Consider the following 20,418-nt stretch of genomic DNA (forward strand, 5'->3'; position numbering starts at 1 on the left):
GAATTAAAGGCTTTTTGTAGTGTTGTATGATTTCTTTTATAAAAAAATAATTCAAACGTACCTATCAAGATCAAAGCCTTTTTTGTAGTGTTGCTCTAGAATGCATGACAATTGAAGAAAGAAACAAACGTACAATTTAATTAGGGTGTTCACAGGCACTACTCACATGATAATGTTCCTTGGATTTTCTCCGCTTGGATTTTGTCCTACACTCGTAAATACGCCTCTCAGAGGTAAGTGCACATCATATTTCCATTATTTACACATTACTCTATTAAAATATTAATGAGTAATTCTGTAAATTTTACAAATCTATGGACCCGTATAGGGAATCTGCACCTTAGTATCTTAACATTTTGAATAAAACGGGCAAATTCGAGTTTCTGACCCGGGCTCATTTGGGTATTTACATGGAAATATACAAATGGAAGTCGAAAGTGGTATCCACTCATAAGGTACAGTTCGCAGCAAAAAGCCTGCAACATGAGCATGTAAGTTTACTGTGAAACTACGCCTAACAGCGCAGGGATTCAAAATAACGTCAAAGTGGCACCAATAACGCCAGGAGAAACCTCGGTGTCCTTCCCTGCACACTTATTTTGAAGCAAAAGACTTCGTCGTTTCACAATAAACTTACATGCTCATGTTGCAGATGTTTTGCTGCGGACTGTACATAAAGCTGAATGTGTAGTTTGTGAAATGTATATAATAAATTACAACTAATATTATATAAAATTAGTTTCTAAGAATCGAAGTAGATTGTGTTTTACCTCCAACAGGGAGCAGTACGTTAAAAAAAAAAAAAAAAAAAAAAACGAAAATGAAAAATAACATTTTACACACACATTCACTTTCAAGCAGCCATGATGTCCAATGTATAATCTAATTGAAGGTGAATCAGAATATGCGAAAGTCAAGAGTTACGAAGCGAAACCAGTGAATTCTTCGTAATGTAGTACTATACACTGGAAGATTATTTATTCTGTCTTTTTCCGGAGTTCTGAATAATACTGGTAATGATTGATGTAGTGCGTAAGTACCAGTGGAAATTGATGAGAAAACTGGAACAATGTATATTGGGAGATATAAACGTTGTCTAAATCGAGATAAGGAAGGAATCAACCTAGCCATGCGGGCCTTTAACTTCTTCGCTCCCTGTCCTCGCTCAGCTATATTCTGTGGATGTTTCATTGGTTCTTCTTAAGGACCACCTTGTTTTATGTAAATTGTGATAAAGGTAGGAAACAACTAGCCGTGCGGGGCTTCAAAATCCCTCGGTAGCTGTTTGTCGGTCGTCTATGTTTTGTTAACATATCATTTGTGCTTTTCAGTGCCCACCTAGCAAAGGTTGGTTGGTGTTTTTGGAGTAGACCACTTAAGGTGAATATGCAGCGGAGAATGCAAGTGCACACCTGAGAAGTGATTTATGAATATACCAGTGTTGCCAACGAGTTGATACAAAATGTCGCTAAATAGGAGATGAAATGACTCCAATTTTGGGTGAAAAGTCGCTAGAAACAATTTCGTGGAGTTTTGCCTCTTATACATATAAAATACGTGATCAATTCAAGCCATATTACTATATACGCTAAAAGAACGTGTATGAAAGACTCATATACAGGGCCGGATTTAGGGGAGTGCAAAGGTGCACATACACCCCTCCTTCGTTGTAAATATACACTAACTAAAGTGAGAAGGTAGCAGAAGAAAATAGCAACACTTTCCAAAAAATTCTGCTGTCATGTTTTCGTTTGGGCTTAAAACAAGGGAAGTTTTGCAAAATCGATAGTTTAAGTCAATTTTCTAAAAGTTGAAAGAAAAGGATTTACCGAGATTAGACACTTAGCCCATGGCTAATCATAAGCATTCACCACGCGTTTTTATTACTCATGCGTACGCTTGGAATATGCTGACCATGTTTTTAAATGTGGGTGGCTAATCACAAACGCGAAAGCAATAAAAACGCAGAAAAAACGTCAGCTCGAGCGTATTTGGTGCATTTCGGAACAATAGACCGCCTGCTGTTTAAAAGATGTCTAAAGGAGGGAAAAAAAGAAAAGACGTGTTGCTAGGCAAGGGAATTTTAGCAAGAAACAGCTGCTTGGAAGATGCTTTGTGCAGTGTTGGAACTCTGCTATTATAGACCTGGACCTGGAAAAAAAGACCTGGAAACCCTGACTGGTTCGCAGTATGATTTATAGCTCTGGAGAAAGTAAAATTACCGAATAGCCACTTTGGTCGGGGGGTAACGCTTCGAAAATGCATTCTCAAATAGCCTAACCTTTAGCATTTCCAGGGCATTTCCTCACACACTACAGATGCCTAAAGGCATTTTAAAAATTCCAACTGAATTCAAATGTACTAGTAGTTATTGGTGCACTCTCCCTCAGAAAATCGTAGATCGGACCCTGCACATATATAACAAAGAATAATTTCACTTATATATATATAACTTTATGATCAATTTTGCTTCAACAAAATTAAAAATAAGTTTAGAATAACGAACAAAATTCAAGGTCTTGGAAAAATCTTACTTCACTTCTACTCACGCTTCTACAGATAATCTGTTTGCTATCGTTAATGAAATATTTGTGCTTCTAAATGGAAGCTCTGTAAACTAAAGGACATTAAAAGCTGGAGTTGGTCCCCCTTAGAAGGTAAGAGATAACAGCAATCAAAACGGGAATATAGAGATAAATGTTATGTACTTTTCCAGCTCGTCAACATCTGCATGGATTCAAATAAGCAAAAGGAAAATAAACATATATCTGAACTGATTCGAGCTAATAGTGTATATTTTATGATAAGTTGTTCGCAGTACAAAAGTCGCTAGATTTGTAAATAAGTCGCCAAATCGTCATTCCAAAATCACCAAAAAAGTCGCTAATCGGAAAAATTATTTTTTGCCGCTATCCTGGAAGGCGAATCCCCTAGATTTAGCGACTTTTCCCCCAAATTGTCAACACTGGAATATACACAAAATTAATGCAAAGAGAAAGAAGTACCGGTATGTGTTTCATGTATTTGCGTATGGATTCGTATAGAGAATCTGCACTCTGGATTTTCATGTGCACCATCATAGCTATCAGAACTTCTGACACTATTTAATTTATAATTCAAATATCTTTTTGGTGATTTGTCAAAAAACAATTTACCTTTTGTAGCCTATATAAATACTTGTCTGAGGCATCCTATTTATTCTTATGTGGTTCTTGAGAAGAAAAAGAAGAAGATAATACACGTAACATCCGTAAAATATAGTACAAGGAGGAAATAAGACTTGGGCAACATGAAAAAATATTTAAAATGGAAAGGAATATACGAATGTAATGTTTTCTTTTATTTTTGAAAAAGATAGTTACGTATACTGAAAGGTAAATATTAAGAATAGAGGAAGATTTTTATTAAAACTTACATCTAGAATCTGTTACCTCAGGATGGAAGAAAAATATTTTAAGTAACTTATTTATCTAAGCGGAAAAGGCGTCATTAAAAAAAAAAAGTTAAGAATTGTGGTTTATTATTATACAATTTTGGTTTATTATTATAGAAAATCCAAAGTCTTGTGTTGCTGGTATTTTAGCAGTTATCGGTGGAGTTTTACTATACGGATCCACAGATTGTAATGTGTACAAAAAAAAAAAAAAATGGGGAACTCTTTAATTTGCCCATTTTATGTCTGGAACAGAACACAACGAACTCCTGCGGGGCTTCTAACTCGTTCCTACCCTACTGTTACTCGTATTGCTACTTATACTATCTATGGATACGTACCGGTATAGTAAAACTGCACGCAGTTGTCTTCTTTTATGCAAATACTCACGTTTGCTAATGTGCCTACCCCATACTGACGTTCCCATGCACTGACATGCAGGCCCGTCTGCTTCACCCTCTCACTGGCAGTGCAGATGAAGAATATGCGGGATAATTTATTTGTACTTAGACAGAAGTTAAACGAATGAAAGCATATAAAAGAGACCTGTATAACATATCCGCCGGAGTATTTCTGTAGGGCGTAGCATAGAAATATTTTAATCAAGTTTAGGGTTACTAGCTGGATTGGATTGGAGTTTAGTTTAGCGTCTCTTGTAGCACAGAGGCTATATAAGACTTGAATCTGCAGTTTAACGTGGAATATAAACCACTTGAGCCCCTGCTGGGAGTCAAGTCCAGGCTATCGATGCTACTGGTTGAAAACGATTACAGGGGCTATAGGATTTATCGGTTATTTCTCGTGGATAGATTTATTTTACGTAGGCTTAGCCATCATGCGTTTAAATTACCGTATGGGCATATGCTATGAAAACAGTGCAAAAACAGTTCATCCTGTGGTAGATGGCCAGTAAAAAATATGAATTACATCCAAAAGAGTAAACACACTGGCGGAGCAGGCGTGTCAATAATAGTGGTATACACATGTACTAAAATAGTGGAAGAAATACTGCCTTCGTATGCCATGCATGTCCCATATAATTAGGACTTTCATCGTTATTGCATTTAGACAGGTACTGAGTACATCATGGCATTCTTCTGTGCTACTGCATCCTTACAAGCAAACATTTTGGATTAGATTTTTAATATTGTTAGGAATGTTAGAGGTGACATCTCCATATATTTTGATTAGTTATATATTCTTGTGAAATAACCTTAGATATATCTTCTGTAGATTTCTAAAATCCTGCGTCCTTAAAATAGGAAGCATCTGTAAGAGACTTTATTAGATTTTATTTTCGTCATGTAAGGAAGATGTATTTTATAAAATAGTACAGGGGGATTATTTAGTTTCTTCTCCAATTCACTTAGTAGATGGCGGGAGTTCACATTTCGTGTCCATAAAGTCCGTTGCTACCCAGTGTATCTTCGAAACGACTGCGAATATGAGAAAACGCAAAAACACGTCCATCATTATTTTAAGGGGCTTGAATTTTGAGTTACAAAAGGTCCACCTCAGACACCCCAGATGGGGGTACGAAGGGTCGTGTTTTTGCATTTTATCATATTCTCAGTTCTTTCCAAGATACTCGGGGTGGCAACGGACTTTATGGACATGAAATGTGAACCCCCGCCATTTTGGATGGGTCAACATAGGGACTTGAAACTTTCGGGAAAATATTTCTCTTGTCGAGTCGTTTCCAACGATATATTACTCGATCCACTTTGCCATTTAAAATTTTCAAGTTGACCCCACGTACCCCTATGGGATGTCTGGGGTGGACCTTTTATAGCTCAAAATTTAAGCCCCTTAATATAATGATGGATGATGGATGTGTTTTTGCGTTTTCTTATATTCGCAGTCGAATCGAAGATACACGGGGTGGCAACGGACTTTATGGACACCCTAGATTTATATATATATATATATATATATATATATATATATATATATATATATATATATTGGTATGTTCCTTAATTTTTGATTTCCGAATTTCTTTGGACGAATCCCCTTAAATGGTTCCATATGGAACTAAATTAAGGTAGGAGAAAAATTAGCTTCATTGAATAATATTAAATGGTGCCTCAAGCGACCTAAAGTTTTGAATCCGATTTCATTACATAGTATACGGGAAAAATCTTGAATAAACTCTTGTAATGTAAAAACGGCTTCAGGGAATGTGAAAATACACTGGATAATGGAACTAGAGGAAGAAACGTACCTAATTTTTGTATGGTATTGTCATAGCGGCCATCTTGGTTTCATGTCAAAATTTTCAAATAGGAAGAGGGTCATGTGACACATCGTTTTGAGGTAGCATTCCACCAGAAACACAAATCTGGAACTATTTTAAATATAACTTTATTCTTACACGACTACTAGTAAAGACATGAGTTTGACGCGAAAAGAACGAAAGGAATATGCACGACTTCGAAAGGAAGAGGAACACAAAAGAAAAATGCATTTCTGAAAATGATTTGTTTGATCTTTATACATCAGAAGACATGGAGGTAAGCATTTCAAGTGATGAAGAGGAAAACCCAATTGAGAATGCTAGAGAAAATGTAAATATGGATGCATGTGTGCCCGGACCCTCCAAGAGATGTAAATGAAGGAAAAACTAATTTTATTACTGCAAGACTGGTTGCTACTCTTGATCGATACAAGGTCACTGATAGAGCAGCAATATATATTCTGACAGCGATGGTAGAAGTATTAGGCAATAATATACAGGAACTAGTAATAAATAGGTCTTCCATTCACCGATGCTGAGAGAAAATCCGTAGCGAAGTTGCAGAGGGCCACAGAAAGCAATTTCAGAGTGCACCAAGTGCGTTAGTTGTGCACTGGGACGGAAAACTACTGCCGAATTTGACTGGCAAAGAGACCGTCGACAGGTTATCAATAATTATTACAGGAAATGGTTATGAATGGGTAATTGGTGTTCCCATTTTGTCATCATCGAGAGAAGAACATATTGCATTTACTATAGTTTATTCGCTTGAAGAATGGAATTTGGTAAAATTCGCGCAGGCAATTTGTTGTGACACTACTCCCTGCAATATGGGTCATGTCAACGGTGCTTGCATTCTGCTAGAGCGAAACCTCTAAAAATAACCTTGTGGATACCACATTTATGAGTTATTTTAAAAATGAAATGAAATGAAATGAAATCTGTGCGTTTTACGTCCCACGATTATGCCGGTTAGGCTAAAGGAGACGGTGATGATGAGTGATGAATGAAATGGTGGAATGAAGAAAGTGGGAGGAAACGGGAGAACCCCGAGAAAACCCACGCACACGGTGTTTGTCCACCACAAAGTTCACTTGGCGGGGGCTGTAGTTATTTTTAAAATGTGTATTTGATAAGTGTTGGGTTTTGTTTGCATCTCGACCGGACGCTCCCCTATTGAAGTGTTTTCAGAACGAGTAGTCAAAATAGATTGTACTAACTTTATTCCAGGAATTGATGATGATAATGTAAGGAACATGAAGTGTTGAATTTTACTGTCAAACTTGTAGAAGCAGACACCGCAGAGAAGATTATAGGGAATTTTTGGTACTGACCATCATATTCTTGGGTGGCATACCTCCTCGAGGAGTTTTCTTTCGTTTGCCTGGAACAATTCACCGTGCAATCTACTGTTTAAAATTATTTCTCTTTCGCCAACAGTTTCGTTTAACAAAGCAAATAGAAACGGTTCTTCGGAGAGTATGCATTTTGCTGATACTACTATATGTTCAAGCTTGGTTTAAATATGATCAAGCATCCCATTCACTATTACAAGACCTGTAATTTTTGAAAGGTTTGTACAGTTATAGACAATTAGATGCTGAATTATCTGAAGTGTTTCTTTCTAAATTTTCTCGCCATCTCTGTGGTACTTGACAGAGAAACATGTAGCATTGGGGTTTTTTGATGTTGATGTTAGCATGTTATTCCCGGCGGAGATGGGTTAGAAAGTGATATTTTATTTTTCACATGTAACAGTTAAGAATATTGTGTTTTGAAAATTCTGTAATTGCTTAAATGTGTTAGACGATACCAGCTACATAGTATTATACATAATGTAAGTAAAAGGCTAATAGTCACTGCAAAAAATAAACCTCATCACTAGGAAGTACTTTCGAAGAACATTATCTTCATCGTTAGCCTAGGCACACTTCAAAAAGGATTTAAACCATGAAAAGAACTTTAAAAATGTGCGAAGTAAAAATCTTCTTGTCACTAGAACTAGACATATGTTAATAGTAATTCACTTGTCAGTGTTCACTGTTGTTTACTGTTTTTTTTTTTTTTCATTATCTTCCAGATGGCGAAAATGAATAGCAAAAACATTGCTTCAAATGGCAGTTATGTCAATCATTATATAAATACTATTAGCCTTTTACTTACATTATTTCTAATCATTATCACCGCTTACAATATAATGATATTACATAGCATTATATTCGTACAAACATAAAAATAAAAGAAAGTCTGAGTTCAGTCCAGAAAGATATCTTGAAATGAAAATCTTGAAAAGAAAGAGCAAGTAAATATTATTCTTATTATTAAGTAATTATTATTATTAAGTGTAAAGTTATAATTTATTTAATTAAAATAAGCAACGATCGTCTATCACCAATATTATTAAATTTTTTTCTGGTTTACACTATAAGGAAAATCAAAGATAGCAAACAGGGTCTAAAACTGAATGGTAATCACCAGGTTAAGGCGTGTGGTGATGATTTAAATCTGATAGGAGATGTTATAAGAACAATAGAAAGAAATGCAGAGGTTTTATTAATCATCTGCAGGGATATGGTCTTAGAAGTAAATGCAAAGAAAACTAAATGCATGGAAATTCGCATAACATTGCAAGTAATTGATACGCTAAAATATCAAATAATACTTTCGACTAAGTGAATGGTTTCAAATATCAAGGATCAGCATTAACAAACCAAAACCATAACTAACTAACTCTATGGCCTATGGAACCCGGAGGTTCAGTGCCGCGTTCACAAAAGCTCTCCACTGACTTCTATCCTTAGCTAATTGGATCCAGTTTCTACTTTGTATTCCTATCTCTGCGAGATCCATCTTAATATTATCCTCCCATCTGCGCCTAGGTCTTCCTAATGGTCGTTTTCCTATGGGTCTACCAGTCAAGACTTTGAAAGCGTTTCTACTTTCTTCCATTCTAGCTACATGACCTGCCCACCTAAGCCTCCTAGACTTGACGACCCTAACAATGTTGGGTAAACCGTATAAACTATGTAGTTCCTCGTTATGAAGCTTCCGCCATTCCCCATTCTCGTTCCTCTTGGGCCCGAATATTCTTCTCAGGATCCTGTTCTCAAATACTTTCAGTCTATGTTCTTCCCTCAGAGTAAGCGACCATGTTTCGCAACCATACAGAACAACAGGCATGATTATCGTTTTATATATTTTAAGCTTCAAATTCCTCGACAGAATTCGCGACGACAAGAGATTTTGAACCGAATAGTAACACGAATTCCCTGCTTTTAGTCGACATTTAATTTCTTCGTGAATATGATTTTCGTCTGTTAATATTGATCCTAAATATTTGAAAGTATCCACTTTATCAAAAGTATTATTTAATATTTTAACGCCTCCACAATTTGCCGTATTACGGTCCCGACGCATTTCCATGTATTTAGTTTTCTCTGCATTTACTTCTAAACCCATGTCCCTGCAAGCGTTTAATAATATCTCTGCATTTATTTCTACTGTTCTCCTATCATCCCCTATTAAATTTACATCATCAGCATATGCCATAACCTGGTGAATGCCGTTCAACTCTAGGCCCTGGTTGCTATCTTTGATTTTCCTTATGGCGTATTCCAGCACAAAGTTAAATAATAATGGCGACAACGCATCTCCTTGTTTCAGGCCATTTTCGACGTGGAAGCTCGTGGACAAAAATTTTCCTACCCGGACTTTACTTTGGGATTCACTTAAACATATCTTAATTAATCTAATTAGCTTTCTCGGTATTCCAAGCTCTGTAAGAACGTTGTATAATGTTTCTCTCCTAACCGAGTCGTAAGCCTTTCTAAAATCAATAAATAGTTGATGTACCGGGGTATTGTATTCCCACTTCTTTTCGAGTATTTGGCGAATGGTAAATATTTGGTCGATAGTTGATCGATTTCGTCTAAATCCGCACTGATAATCTCCAATAATTTCATCTGCGTATGGGGTCAATCTTGCTAACAGAATATTTGAAAGGATTTTATAGGATGTTGACAGAAGAGAAATGCCTCGATAATTATTACAGTCAGTTTTGTCGCCTTTCTTGTGAATTGGAACAATGATTGACTCTTTCCACTCTTGTGGCAATTCTTCCTTGTTCCAGATAAGGAGAATGAGTTTGTGTATCTTGTTCCACAATTTTCCGCCTCCAGCTAAGATTAACTCAGCCGGAATTTCATCTACACCCGGAGATTTGTGTTTCTTTAATTTCTTTATAGCGGCTTCCACTTCTATTCGATTGGGTTCTGGAATATACGGTTCTGCGGTGTGTATCTCCTTTTCTCCACGCACATTAGTTTTTGGCTGCGTGTTCAGCAAATCGTCAAAGAAATCTTTCCATCTATTTAAGAGGCTATCCGTATCAGTGAGAACTGTTCCGTCAGATTTCTTTAATATATAAGCACGAGGTTGATAGCCTTTCTTAAATTCGCTGATCCCCTTATACATGTCCCGAATATTTTTATTTTTACTATTATCTTCAAGTTCCTTAATTTTAGCTTTCAAAAAATCCCGTTTCTTTGTTCTAAAAGTTTTGGAAGTTTCCCGCCTGATATCTGCGAAATTTTGTGTAGTTATTTCATTCGGATTTTGTAGCCACCGTAATTTTGCCTGGTTTCTCTTCTCTACTAGTTTAATGCATTCTTGGTCGAACCATGGTTTGTTCCTACGTATTTCCGCGTGTCCCAATTTTTCTATTGCTGAACTTTTAATGCTATCTCTAATTTCAATCCAAGTATCCTCAACACTAGTGCACTCCGAGTCTTCTAAAACCGAGAATCTATTCGATACTTCAATCTGGTATTCCTCTCTTACCTGGTTCTCTTCTAATTTCTTTAAATTAAATCTCTCCGTTTTCGGACATTGAGTATTACATTTATGCAACGATAATCTCTCCCGTATTATCGCTGCTACCAGGTAGTGATCAGTGTCACAATCAGCCCCTCTAAACGACCGGACGTCAATTATGCTAGATTGTCTTCTTCTATCTACTAAAACGTGATCAATTTGATTATGTGTTTTTCCGTCTGGTGATGTCCAAGTGTATTTATGAACGTCGCGATGTGGGAATTTTGTACTCTTCACGATTAGGTTTTTGGATGTTGCAAAGTTCACGAGTCTAACACCGTTGTCATTACTTTCCTTATGCAAACTTTCGTTCCCTATAATCGGTTTGAAAATATCCTCTCGTCCTACCTTCGCATTGAAATCCCCTAATAGAATCTTCATATGGTATCGCGGGAGTTGGTCAAATATCCGTTCCACTTCTTCGTAAAAACTATCTTTTATATCGTCACCCTTATCTTCAGTTGGAGCATGTACATTTAAAACAATAATATCACACCACCGTCCCTTAAGAGTAATAAAGAAAGTCTGTCAGTAACAAATTCAACCCGTTTAATTGCTGGTAATATTCGTTTGTGAACGAAAAACCCTGTTCCTAACTGGTGATTTTTGTTTCCTTCCCCGTAAAAGAACGTAAAATTTCCGGAATTCTCAGATCCATTTCGCTCCCACCTAACTTCCTGAACTCCTACTAAGTCCATCTTGTATTTCTCTAACTCACTCGTTACAGATTTTAACGCGCCTGCCCTATAAAGACTTCTAATATTCCATGTTCCAAATCTCATGTCCATTTTCTTTTGCTGAGGTCGTGCCAAGTTATCAGTCCTTGTCCGAGGCTTTTGTGAATGTTTCTGAACAAGTACCTTTTTTTTTACAGGATGAGGGTGTTAGCCTTACCCAAACCCCCAAGCTGGAGGACCACTCCTAGTCGTCTGTCCGCGACTGCTTATTCAGTATATTCGCAGCTAACCTCTATATCTAGAGGCCTTCTCCTCGATCCGCAACCTGAGGACGCGCCATGCCGTGGTGACAGGAACCCACTCCACGAAGAAATTAAATGTGAACTGAAAGTAGGTAATTCCTGTTATTATTCAGTCCAGACTCTTTTGTCTTCGCGACAATAATGTGCTATCTGGTTTCGAAATATAGTCTCTTACTTTGAAGGAAGATCTCAAACTGAAAGTTTTTGAATATAAAATCCTGTGGCCAATATTCAGACCTAAGAGGGACTAGAATAAAGAATGATGGAAACTTCATAACGAGGAACTATGCAATTTATACCGTTCACCAAACATTTGTTAGGATCATCAAGTCTGGGAGGCTAAGGTAGGCGCGTCATGTAGCCAGAATGGAAGAAAGTAGAATCGCTTCTAAAATTTTAACTGAAAACCCAGTCAGAAAAAGACCATTAGGAAGACCTAGGCGCAGATAGAAAGACAATATTAAGATGGATCTCGCAGAAATAGGAATATAAAATAGAAACTGGCTAAGGACAGAAGCCAATGGAGAGGTTTTGTGAATGTGACATGAAGTCCTCCGGGTTCCATAGGCTATAAAGTTAGCTAGTTTACTAACCTTATATCCCAAAAGATTTTTTCTCCTTTCATTTATATGATTTCGACCCTCTATGTGCTCTCCCTATAACTCCTTTCAAAAACACAAGCTCAAAACTTAAAGATGTGTGAAGTTCAACAAACTTGGTTGAAGCTTCGTCAGATGATTGGTTGAAGCTTCGTCAGATTCGTAGTTTTGGTATAGCAAGAATGTCTCCCTTGTGGATGAACATTCAAGAAAACAAAAGAGGAGTTACTTAGGAAGACTCCAGAGGGGGTTGAAATTATATATATTAAAGAAGAAACATTCTTTCGGGATACAAAGTTCATACTTATTTTAATTGTTAATGTGTGTCCTATAGCGTCCATTAGCAAATAGTATAATTTGTTTCTTAAGAAAATATATCTGATATTAGCATGAAAAAAGGTTTAAAAAATAAACACAAAACCATAAAAAAGGTATAATAGTAAATTAGTTTTGCTATTTGAGGGTACCTAATAGCAATTTGAAAATTATGGTGTCAATATACTTAAGTTGTATTCCTTTCCTTCTATACTTTTCAGGGGTTTTAATTTCATTGATATCTAAGTTAAAATCAATATGATGGCGAACATTAGTGATATTTTGCGAGCGCTTTGTGCACAGAGGACTATCTGGTGGCTATTATTTGTAGTTGGGCCATTTGTAAGTGTTTTATGGAACTTTCGCAATCGTACTGTAACAATAGAAGACTCTTATAAGACTTTATCAAGCCAGGATTTGTTGCATGTGTTCTCAGCATATGATGAAGACAAAGATGGCCAGTTGAGTATGTCAGAATTCTTAAAACTGAGCAGTTTGCTCAGAACAGTCGATCTAGAAGAATTCAATAAAGCTGTGGTAAGTTTTTGACAATTCGTGACCGTGATAATTCAAATCGATGTTTTTTACTGATTATTGTGTTTTTTTTATGTATTGCATTACGATTTTATCATTGAACAATTTTCATTATAAAATATAGGCTTTCGATCAAACTTTTTGTGCTCTCAGAAAGAGATAGAAACAGGCTATACGACGTCTGTCTGAAAAGCAAACGTACTGGGATACTGACAGTTTATTTCTATGCCGAACTTTAAACATATTGTTCTCTTTAAAGTAATTTCCCCTTCTCTCTTAACAGATTTCTCCATCCATCTCTGCCACGCCACTATGCATTGCTTCAAGGCTTTTACTGGAATATTTTGAAGCTCAGTCGTTACAATTTCTTGATAACCTCCTCGCCCTCAAAATGAGTCATCTTAATAATCCCCTTCAGTATGGGAAATTAACAGAAAATCACTGGAGACAGGATCTCGTGAATTGGAGGGTTAGTCCAAAAAAGGCGATGATCTTTCTTAGCCAGAAACTGTCTAATGTTAAGAGCATTGTGACTTGGTGCGTTATCGTGATGGAGCAGCCACGATGTCCTGCCACAAGTGCTGTTTCTTCTCGCCCCTGAGCGAAGCAAACACCACAGGATCTTTTTGTACGCGTCCTGATTGATCGTTTGGTAGGGCAAGGCCGTCATTTATTTTTTTTCTTTTATTTTTCTAAACTTTCTTACCCGTTCTTCCTATTTAGCCATTTTCACATTCTCCATTATTTCACATTACATCTGTTGTATCTTCAGGTTTCTCTTCAGCAATTTTAAACAAACCCAGTTTTCAACTGTTTCTCCTCTCTTAATATCTACTAAGATTTTGACGTAACTACAAGATCTCCCGTCAGAATATTCTAGCATACCATTTTTCAGTTTGGTCGCCGACCAGTGCCGTACCTTTGGTTCATTTTTTTCTTCTGTTAATGCTCTTTAATTCTGAATTTAAGTTTTGAAATCTAAGTTCCTTTATCTAATGTTTTGCATAATGTGTTTCTGTTCGTAACTATCATATATATATATATATATATATATATATATATATATATATATATATATATATATATATAAATGTGTGTGTGTGTGTGTGTTTGTGTGTGTATGTGTGTGTGTGTGAGAGAGAGAGAGAGAGTGAGTGAGTGAGAGAATAGAAATGCCATTTAGAAATAGAGTCGAAATGGCACTTTCTAAGTTTTCAAGACTGGTCGTCATTAGATGATAGAATGAAGAAACCACGAGAGAAAATGAAAAATGTATATAAGTGAAATTAATTAGGCGTACTGCTACTCTTGACAGAATATTTTTCTCTTTTCTGTTCAGACGATGAGACGAATTCTTGAGAACTTGGAAAGTATGTATTTATTTTCTTTACAATATGTTTGTATTTTTATTTCATTCTAACAAAAGCAGATTTTTTTTTCGCGTGTGATGAATTTACAGAAGAGATTTAAATGTATGTAGATGTTTATGTACGCAGCTTGTTGACGTCGAATTTATCTATATTGCACTTAAATAGTTTAACTTTCAGACATTTAATTCTACACCTAAGAATTAAGTATAATGTAGTAGAATGTGTAAGATTCCGAGTAGTATATTTACTTCTTGTTAGAAAAAACAATGAAATAGTATTCGTTTAGATTTCCATTTGCTGATGTTTTCCAGTTGAACGCCAGATCTGTTCTTGAAATTGGTGAAACCGATGCATTTATTAGTGTAGAAAGTTTCTTCACTCCACTCAAGTTAGAAACAATGACGAAGGATCTGTCAGTAAGTATTGTTCTGTACTTTTACTATAGTTTTTCTATGAAATAAATTGTAATTAAGAATAACATGTATTTCTTCTCTTCATTCCTGTTAATTTTCTTTTAGTATACTCTAGCGTTTAAACTAGAGATACTGTTTATAGGAAGCGAATTACCGTTTCACATTTCTACAAAGAAAGATCATAATTGTAGGACCTTAAGGTGAAGATTTCATTCAAAATAAATATGAGGTTAATTGTTGCGTCAAAATACAGAGTTCATTCAAAGAGGAACTAAATAGCCTAAGCCCATGAGGGTAGCCAAGCAAAAATTGGCTTAAGTTGACCTTCCAGTTTTAAATCTACAAAAAGCAGTTAAAACATTAAAAATTGTTAGGTTAGTTCAGGTTACCCGGTAAGGCTTTAGTTAGACTAAAACAGCGGAAGGTTCTAGAATGCTGGTTCCCTATATAGGTTACAGTAGTACAATCGCCTTTCTGTACCATAACTCAATACATAATTCAAACAATGTTAGCGAACGAGCGATTGCGAGTGAAGGCGGGTTCGAAGACCCGCAGGGCACGTTGTTTTCTATCATTATTACAATTCAATGGAGAGGGAGACCAATGTTCTAGAACGCTGCTCTAGAACAGTGACTGGAACCGGTTCTCGTAGAAGCTTCAGTTGTCACTTTAATCCAGTAGTCCGTGGTTCTCATAAAAATTTATTAGGTCTTCTTCATTATTTTCATATAATTCTCTAAAACTCAATGCGGATGTTTCACATTCAACGCACAGATTCGCCATCCTATACGACTACCATGCTGCTGGATCATCGAAACTTCCGCGTCTTTCAAATAGTATCCACTTCCACATCTTTCTCGTAATAAACATAACTTTACACACCTAAACATCACGTAAGATCTCCAAATCATCATTTCTTACCTCATTTCTCCTGTAAATTCCCCCCCCCTTTTTTTTTTTAATAAGAAAGGAGAGGCAAATCTAAACTTTACTCCAAAAATTAAACATAATGATAAATTTTAGTTATTGAAAAATAAATTGTGGGTGAACATTTGCTAATGGACGCTAAAAGATATATATGTATTTAATGCATAAACAGTAACTTACCTCTGTACGCGGTGACAAATTTCCTGATTATTCGTGCATAATGTCGGTCTACTTAGACCTTCCTCAATACCAACACTGGTTAGCGTTCATTAGCAAATATTTAGATTGGTTGCAAGGCAGAGCACCTTCCTTAAGTTTGAAACTCTGCGTTATAAACTTGATTCCATCTCTGAAGGTACAGAAGTTTTTATGCAAGGATCATGAAACATTTCCTTCAGGTGAGAAAAAGCAGAAAGGTGCGGTTTTTTTTCATAATTTTCCAGGGCAACATCTTTCAGCAATAATTATGTGAAAAGTCGAGTTCTACAATCAGTGTTGGTGTCGAGGTGGGTCACAGAGCAGACAGACATTATCGGGAAATTCATAAATATATACAGCGGTAGGTTATTGTTTATTAATTTGGGTGAAAATATTTGTTTTTCTTGAACGAGAGTCATATTACTCACTACCATTATATTTTGGAAATTTGTGTGTTACCAGGGTGGCCACTCACCTGGAAAACCGGGAAAAGTCAGGGAATTTTTTAACTCTGGAAAAGTCAGGGAATTTTGATGAAAAACATGGAATTTTTACTCGGGAGAAAATTTACGTTCTGCTGTATTCCTAGCCATTTAGCCGGTTTATTTATATACAAAATAGCTTTGGTCGCTGGGGGCTTTGCCCCCAGATTTCTCCTTCCTTCCAGATTTCGTTTATCTAGCTCTGCTGGTTTGGGCTGCGCATACTTTCTTCATATTCTTTTGTCATTTAGTGCTGCCCATGAATTGAGCTGGAGCGAAATCGGGACCATTTTGTAATTAACACACTTGTTTAGTTCGATGGCTGCTTGATTTCCAGAATTCGCTCGGGGCTGCGCCCCTGCATCCCGTTTTGGTAGTCACGTGATTAATATAAAGGCTGAACGATAGTTGAGTATTTCTGCCGGAAGAGTTCCGAATGTGTGTCGAATTCTACAAAATGTGTGGAATTTTGGTTAATGCGTGTATTTCTATGTGGAATCAAAACTGTTTGGATTCCACATGCATTTGTACTCAGTGGCGGCAGTACTTTTTTGCGCCACACTATTAATTGGCCATGCTTTTTTACAGATATTTGACCTTTTGACCACCAATTTGAAGTAATGGCATTCCCCTCCCCCTAGTTTTTACACCCAATTCCGCTACTGCATGTACTATTGTTCTTAAAAAAAAAAAAAAAAAAAAATCAGCTTCAAACAAATTTTTCTGATTTCTTAAAAGCACATTTTAATAGTGCTCATTTACTTCAGTTCCGTTGTTTTGTTACACAATATTTCCCATCTATGTCGACCTGTTCCCCGGTTGCATAACCACCGCATGCCACTGCTGGCACGACAAAACCTTTGGGACCCGGGCCTACCTAAAGTTGTTAATGCCGGCTTTCTAGACCGAAGTCCGCTACTTCTTAATACAGGCAGCTCCATAATTGTCCTCCCCATTCATTTGTGACGTCAAAGAACGATAGCATAACCTTGTACTGCAATATGACAGTGGTTGCTAACAAGGTATATAAAATAACAGGTAGCCCCAGTTCGCGATTAACGTTCTGATTGGCTCCCTGTGGGTGACGTCATTTGGAGGTATCGGTGAAGATTTTTTCGCTTGCCTGCTTGTTACACTTCGCGCTTTATTCGTAAAACTGGATTCAAAACAATTATGATATTCCTTGTCTTTGCAAATACAAATAATGAGTTATTTCTACTCACAGATGAGACAATATAATGTAATAAATATATAAATACCGTCAATAATGATTAATTATGTATACAAATAAAAATGAATATAATGTTTACTCGCTAATTCATTCCACAGCTTTGGATAGATTTTTATAATTTTTAGTACCGTACATGAGTTGACCTGGCCCTTATTACGTTGATTAAAGGGCAAATCCTAAAGGGTAGAAGGGGTTCAAAATTTGTACCTAAAATACAGTATCTCACGAACCTATCAAGTTAGAAAGATGAAACTCGGTATATAAACTCCTCATTAAGATTAAAGAAAAACATGTTCCATTGTTTTTGAAAATTTTCGTTTTAAGGAGAAGAGGGGGCATTTTCTATTCATTGTAACAATGTTTGATTGCTAACTTCTCGTCGACCAACTTTAACGATTTTTGGTACTTTAATGCAGCCAGGCCTAACTTAGGATCTTATCATTTTTTCGCTCGAGGTGAGAGGAGATAGGAAGGAGGTGACAAATAATCAAAAGCAGTCGAAATTGGTGTCCAGTCCATAATTTTCAGGATCACTGAAATGAATATTGATCATTCCGATACCGTTTAAAACAAAATTCATCCACTTTCGGCGTGGGGAAGGGGTGGCATTATGGATTTTTGTCGTTGCACTTTCATTGAAACGTGAATTCTAAGGGTGGAAGGAGTTCAAATACTTTCCATAAACCAATCCCCTGAATAAGAACATTTCAGGTAGTAAAATACATAAAGCAAACATTATTCAAAATTTCAGAGATTCCGGGTATGCAATAACAAATTAGGTTAGGTTGTGTTAGGATAGGTTAGGTTATGTTAGAAATCTAATCTACCCTAACCTAATATAACCGAATCTAACCTAACCCATTGTATTTAGTGTTTATTAACCAAATTGTCAGAAATCGTGACTGCAAAATATTTCCTTTACATTACTAATGTTTGTTTATTACTCAATATAACACATTTTACATTATGTATTACAGGTTATAAGTTGCACAGATATCTATAGAGTGGTATACATACATAAAAGAACCATCTTCACAGGGGAAAATTTGCAGTTATTTGTCCTACACTTTGCCCTTCGATTTATCGGAATTTAGTTTTTGTGGCTTAGCCCCCTCTCTCGGCCAGCCCTTCAGTTACAAGAATATGGTAAGGGTGCACTTTGATCAGAACAAATGATTTTGTCACACGATGTGGTATTCGAGAAGAAATAAAATCAATGTGATTTGTACGTAACAGGTATGGTTCGGTTAAACAAGATTAGATTAGGTAAAGTTAGGTTAGGTTCGGTTCGTAATAGGTTCCTACAAATGTTCTGCTCAAAGTGCACTTTGCTAGAATAATGTTTCAGATACTTAACAAAACTTACGAATATCATTTAAACTAAAGAATATATGAGACAATACATTTATATTCTCGTTGGTACCCCCTTCCACTTCGCTTTACGTACATAAACTCCTTAAGCTTCAGGTCCTCAGAAACAAATGTCATAAAAGTAAAATTAATTATTGTTGTTATACACCTGTTTTTCAACTTGACTCATGCCAGTTTGGTATCAATAATGAAGGAACAGCGTCAGATCTTAAATACTACTTTTGCAGGAAACTTAGAAGCTCGTTTTTTCAAACTCTTTGATAATCCTCTGGTGAAAAGTGAGAAGAACATATTCGTGCGTTATCCACATTAAAAGTGTTCTTTCGCTTACAGCGGGAAATCAATCTTCTTCGAAGTTCATCATTTTTAGGGAATCGATGGAACTTATTTCATTTGTATTGCTTCCTATGTTATTAGAATGAGCTACTGCACAAGTAAGATAACTTTTCCCCATCTTGAAACAGTAGTGTTATTGTTTATACCGCGATACCTCCACATGACGTTACCGACCGCAAAGTATCCTGGGAAAATGAGAGCAGAAAAGCTATCCCGAGAGTCCCTAATAAGCACACCTGGTGAAGGTATTGTATATTTGTTGTTAAATCCGGAGAAATATTTGATTGCAAATTAACGAATAATAAGTAGATAATGAGTAGAACAGTTTCTTGATTTGAATTTTGCAATTTTAAACCGATTTTATGTAAATTCTGTAATGGTGTTTTTCCAAGAAAATAAATTTAAGAATTATTGACTACTTATTTTTTAAACATATGTTTGTTTAAAAAAGAAATCAAAATTTCAGTCAAGGGAGTTGAGGATTGTCGCAGAGTGCGGGCTCCACCTACATTGGCCATTTCCTAGCTATGGGCCTGGATCAAAATACCATGTTTTCGAGTAATTCTTTTTCTTAACACATGGACTTCTTTGCCGTATAATGGTTTACGGGTTTGCAGGGCCGGCGACAGGGGAGGGGGAATAGGGGACAAATGCCCGGGGGCCTGGAATCACAAAAGAATAATTAAAAGCAATAATTTTACTGGAATTTAGGGGTTCGTGTCCCTGAGTTGCCCAAGGTTCCTATATATACCAATTTTAGAACTCTCTAGAAATTTTTCTGGAAAACCGGGAAAATTTCTGGAAAAGTCAGGGAATTTTGAAATTCCAAATGAGTGGCCACCCTGGTTACGTAACTCTTTATTAAGATACTACTGTAACATTCTTGACAAATGTGTTGATCTATAGCTTTTAAGTGCTGTAGAGGGTCACATTCTAATACCGGTGTCTTTAAAAGAGATAAGAAGACCGTATGTTCAAAATTAATTGAAAAATAAATGGCTGAAACAGTATTTGTACTACAATCATGAATAAATATTCACTATAGGGACAGAAATGGAGAGATCATCCGAATCAAAGGCTTCTAGAAATGAATTTTTAGTCGCAGGATATTTCTAAGGAGGG

At 36.3% G+C, this 20,418-nt stretch overlaps 1 protein-coding gene across 3 annotated transcripts in view; it reads left to right on the top strand.

Moving 5' to 3' along the window:
* Window positions 1–112: 112 nt before the first annotated feature.
* Window positions 113–20,418, top strand: part of LOC145662535 (selenoprotein N-like) — a 57,972-nt gene continuing 37,666 nt past the window's right edge. The window contains exons 1-3 of one of the 3 annotated variants that reach the window (XM_081728200.1): window positions 113–233; window positions 12,656–12,971; window positions 14,650–14,754. In XM_081728200.1, coding sequence (XP_081584326.1) covers window positions 12,693–12,971; window positions 14,650–14,754 — 384 coding nt within the window. In that variant the 5' untranslated portion in view covers window positions 113–233; window positions 12,656–12,692. Of the gene's footprint in view, window positions 234–1,018; window positions 1,238–3,130; window positions 3,375–12,655; window positions 12,972–14,649; window positions 14,755–20,418 lie in introns of those variants that run through there. The other 2 variants (XM_081728201.1, XM_081728199.1) reach the window with 2 other exon arrangements.

Source organism: Thermobia domestica, chromosome 10 (assembly GCF_964235325.1).
Source record: "Thermobia domestica chromosome 10, izTheDome1.hap1.1, whole genome shotgun sequence".
Classification (NCBI taxonomy): domain Eukaryota; kingdom Metazoa; phylum Arthropoda; class Insecta; order Zygentoma; family Lepismatidae; genus Thermobia; species Thermobia domestica.